This window comes from Microtus ochrogaster, unplaced genomic scaffold, assembly GCF_000317375.1.
Source record: "Microtus ochrogaster isolate Prairie Vole_2 unplaced genomic scaffold, MicOch1.0 UNK106, whole genome shotgun sequence".
In the NCBI taxonomy this organism is placed as follows: domain Eukaryota; kingdom Metazoa; phylum Chordata; class Mammalia; order Rodentia; family Cricetidae; genus Microtus; species Microtus ochrogaster.
In genome coordinates, this window is record NW_004949204.1 from 677235 (window position 1) to 681319 (window position 4085).

Sequence of the window (4085 nt, forward strand, 5' to 3'; positions counted from 1 at the left end):
TAACCATCCTAATAAATACTTGAAAGCCACTGTAACTGCAAGATAACAGTTGTGATATATCTCAGAGAAGTTACTTAAGTCACACACACACACACACACACACACACACACACACACACACACACAAAGAACCTTCTGCCTCCAGTTTCTTTAGGCCTTTGCCCTAGATCACAGGAGGAAACTTTGGCCTTGAAGTTGGACCTTTGGTCAGATCCTGCCTCTACACTGTTATGTGGTCCAGGAGGGTGTCTTAACCCCTCTTAGCCCTGGGATCTTCACTATTAAGATGAGGGTGTTTCTTAGGGACTTCGGGAGGGTACAGTGAGATAATATAGACTTAAGCTAGTTCTAGCAGATGCCCCACGATGGGCCGTGGCCTTTGAGACATAGCTTGCATGGCTTCCCATCCCGTGGATACTTTTCGTTTACAGTATCCCTGTCAAATAGCCACAATGCCTCTCCTGAACCTTTCCAGAACAGGAGCTGGCATCGTGAAGGGCATCTACGTCATTTCTGAACAAGTCTGACCGTGGAGAACTCATCTGAATCTAGACATCTCCCTTGATTTAGCCCGTTGGTGTCCGGGTCTAGGGAGGCGGAGCCCTAAATGGCTGCGGCTATGCAGTCTAAGGGGCGCACACCTGAGCTGGATGTAGACTAGCCACCTGCAGTTGGATGACGATGGACAGCGTCCTTTAAATCATCTCCATCTACTGAATGAGGGTGAACCCTAGTTAGCTACTCGAAACCCCAGGGCAGGGTTGTTGAACCTGTCCTCAAACCCAGGGGCTTCGGGGGTGCTTTGCACCCTTCCTCTATCTGCTCTCAGGGATGATCTCTTCCCCAGTGGTACTTGGAGGCCAGGGCCACCTCCCCAGCCCGAGTCCAAGCTGCAGGGGATGGGGAGGACTGCGCTCTCAGCATCCTGACCGCAGGCAGAAGGTCTCCACCCTCAACCCCAAGGAGCCGGGTACCGCCGCCGCCCGCTGGGCCCCAGCCCCTGCCCGAGTCCGACCCACCTGCTGCGGTGGCGCTGCGCGCTATTGGGGCTCCGGCTTCGTGCGCACTGTAGGCACCGCGCCGCCCTCGCCTGGCTGCCCGCAGCCGGCCCTCCCCCGGGCGGCTCCACGTGGCCTTTCCACGTCGCCCTCCAGGCTGCAGCCGCCGCCCAGGCCCGGGCAGAGTCCTATGCGAGAGACAGCACGGGAGGGCCACCGCCCCGCCCTGCCCAGACCTGTCTTGCAGCGCCTCCACCTGGCCTTGTTCCATGCGGTGTGGGGGGAAGATGGATGGGGTCCTCAGTGTGTGTCTCTGGGAGACGGAGACAGACTGGATTGCGTTTGTGAGTGTGACAGACTGGTGAGGTGGAGTCTGCGTGTATGACAGACTGGAAAGGATTTATGAGGGTGTTTGTGTGGCTGGCTGGGGAGGCATATGGTATAGATGAGCCCGAGTCAAAGTGGTGAGTCTGGCTTGTGTATAAGGCAGAGTCACGGAATAGTGAGATTGGTGTGTCTAAGACAGACACCGAGAAACAGTGGTGAGGCAGGGGGTGTTGTGTGAGAGAAATAGATACAACTGGACAGATACGAGGCTGGGGTTCATTTTAAACCCTCTTTAACTATGATTATGCTGTGGGTGCCACTGACTTTATCTGAGAAACTTGTTTGTGATTGAGGAGAACATGACTTACTGTTAGTATGTGTGACTGTAGCAGGCACTGAAAAGAGCAGTGTGGCCAATACATGGCCAGTTATCTAGGGGTGCGACAGTATGGGTGTGAACAGGTTATATGTATCAAGGCATCCTAACAAGCTCTTCTTTAGTTGTTAAAGCTGAGATTCCAAGGAAGGTGTCCATGCGTCCCTGTGACCACGTGCATTATGGAGAGGTTCCACGTGAGGGGAGAGGCAGATGGGGCTGTGTATCGGGAGAAACCATTGCCACAGGAGCAGCAGTTTACCAATACAGACGGTGCAGCTCTTAAAGCTGTCAAAATGGAGTGTCGCCTGCTTTTATCCGAGCGGTGAGTCCTTCTACCTAAGCCCTGGGCTGCATCTCAACCACTGGTCCATGGTCTTAGGTTTTTGAATAATCTTATGCCTCAGAATCTTCAGCCTCCTTCAATTCCATCAGAGCCTTCAGTCAGCAGCCATCACAGTCATAAGACAACCTTTCCTTCCTGTGAAAGGAAGGACCTTATCCTTCCTGTGGGGGGTGCTGTTGGGCAAGGTTGGCTTGGATCCCTGTCCACTGGTTTCTGCCGAGCTATTCCTCCCTGTCTGGTCAGTTGGTCTCAGTTCTCCGCACACACTGGTGTTCCTTGGGATTCCCTTCTCACTCTCCAGTTTCTCATGTGTTCTTGTAACTTCCATCATTATCTGTGAGATGCAGGTGGAGTCTCTTTGTGCCCTAGTAGCCACTCCCAAATAACCACACTGTGCCGGGCGGTGGTGGCGCACGCCTTTAATCCCAGCACTCGGGAGGCAGAGGCAGGCGGATCTCTGTGAGTTCGAGACCAGCCTGGTCTACAAGAGCTAGTTCCAGGACAGGCTCCAAAACCACAGAGAAACCCTGTCTCGAAAAAACAAAACAAAACAAAAAAACAAACAAACAAACCAAATAACCACACTGAGACTTATTGATTACGAATGCCCAGTCGATAGCCCAGGCTTGTCACTAACTAGCTCTTACATTTTAAATGAACCCATATTTCTTAATTACACTCTGCCACATGGTGATACCTTTTTTCAGTACGGCAAATTCATCTTGCTTTCTTCCAAGTCTCCTTGTGACTTCCCAGACTCCACCCTTCTTCCCAGCATCCTCTGTGTCTAGGTGTCTCATCTATACCTCCTGCCTAGCTACCAGCCAGTCAGCTCTTTTATTAACCATTCAGAAGATGCTTTGGCAAAGACACAGCTTCACAGTGTACAAAAAGATTATTCCATAACAGTCAGGGGTTTGGCTGTGTTATCCAAATGCTCAACTGTTGAAGCTGTAACCACCAGAGCTTCCGGATTTTATCATATTTGGAAATAATGTAATGGCAGATGCGATTAGCTTAGATGAAGTCATACTGGAGTATATATATTCCGTATGACTGGTGTTCATAGCTAAAAAGGAAATTTGAACACGTAACTTACAGGAATAATGCTGCCATGGGCTGAAGTGTCTCCCAAATTAACATCTAGAGACTTACCCTTTGTTGTGGTGTTAAGTGGTGGGGACTTCTTTTAAAATTTTTTTTAATTGAAATTTATTGAGCTCCACATTTTTCTCTGCTCCCTTCAATGCCTCTCCCCTTCCCCCTTCAGCCCTCCTCTAAGGTCCCCATGGTCCCAATTTACTCAGGAGATCTTGTCTTTTTCTACTTTCTACTTCCCATGTAGATTAGATCCATGTAAGTCTCTCTTAGGGTCCTCTTTGTTGTCTAAGTTCTCTGGGATTGTGGTTTGTAGGCTGGCTTTCTTTGATTCATGTTTAAAAACCATCTATGAGTGAGTACATGTGATAATTGTCTTTCTGTGTCTGGGTTACCTCACTCAAAATAATGTTTTCTAGCTCCATCCATTTTCCTGCAAATTTCAAGATATCGTTATTTGTTTCTGCTGTGTAGTACTCCATTGTGTAAATGTACCACATTTTCCTTATCCATTCTTCAGTCGAGGGGCGTTTAGGTTGTTTCCAGGTTCTGGCTGTGACAAACAAAGCTGCTATGAACATAAGGTGGGGACTTTTGAAACATGATTAAGTCCAAAGGTAGATTAATGACATTGTGGGAGAAGCTGCAGTGTTTATGCCTTTTGCTGCCACGTCTTCCTGTTCTTGCCACCATGCTAGGACATATGAATGGCATCATTTATGAAGAACAGGTCATGACCAGACACTAAACCCTGTTAGCATCCGATCTTGGACTTGTCATACTCCAAAACTGTGAGCAACATATTTTTATTGCTTATAAATAGTCCAACATAGGCCTGGAGAGGTTACTGCTTCATGGTTAAGACAGCATAGTGTGTTCTTGCAGAGGACGCAGGCTTGGTTCCCAGGACCTGTGCCAAGTGGCTCACAACTGCCTGAAA

General features: G+C 49.0%; 1 protein-coding gene across 1 annotated transcript in view; it reads right to left on the reverse strand.

Moving 5' to 3' along the window:
- The window catches only part of Cgref1 (cell growth regulator with EF-hand domain 1), a 15689-nt gene extending 14320 nt beyond the window's left edge, over nt 1-1369 (reverse strand). The window contains exon 1 of the mRNA XM_005371348.2: nt 1020-1369. Within this exon, the coding sequence (XP_005371405.2) occupies nt 1020-1269 (250 nt within the window). The 5' untranslated portion in view covers nt 1270-1369. The remainder of the gene's footprint in view (nt 1-1019) is intronic.
- Between the last annotated feature and the right edge of the window lie 2716 nt (nt 1370-4085).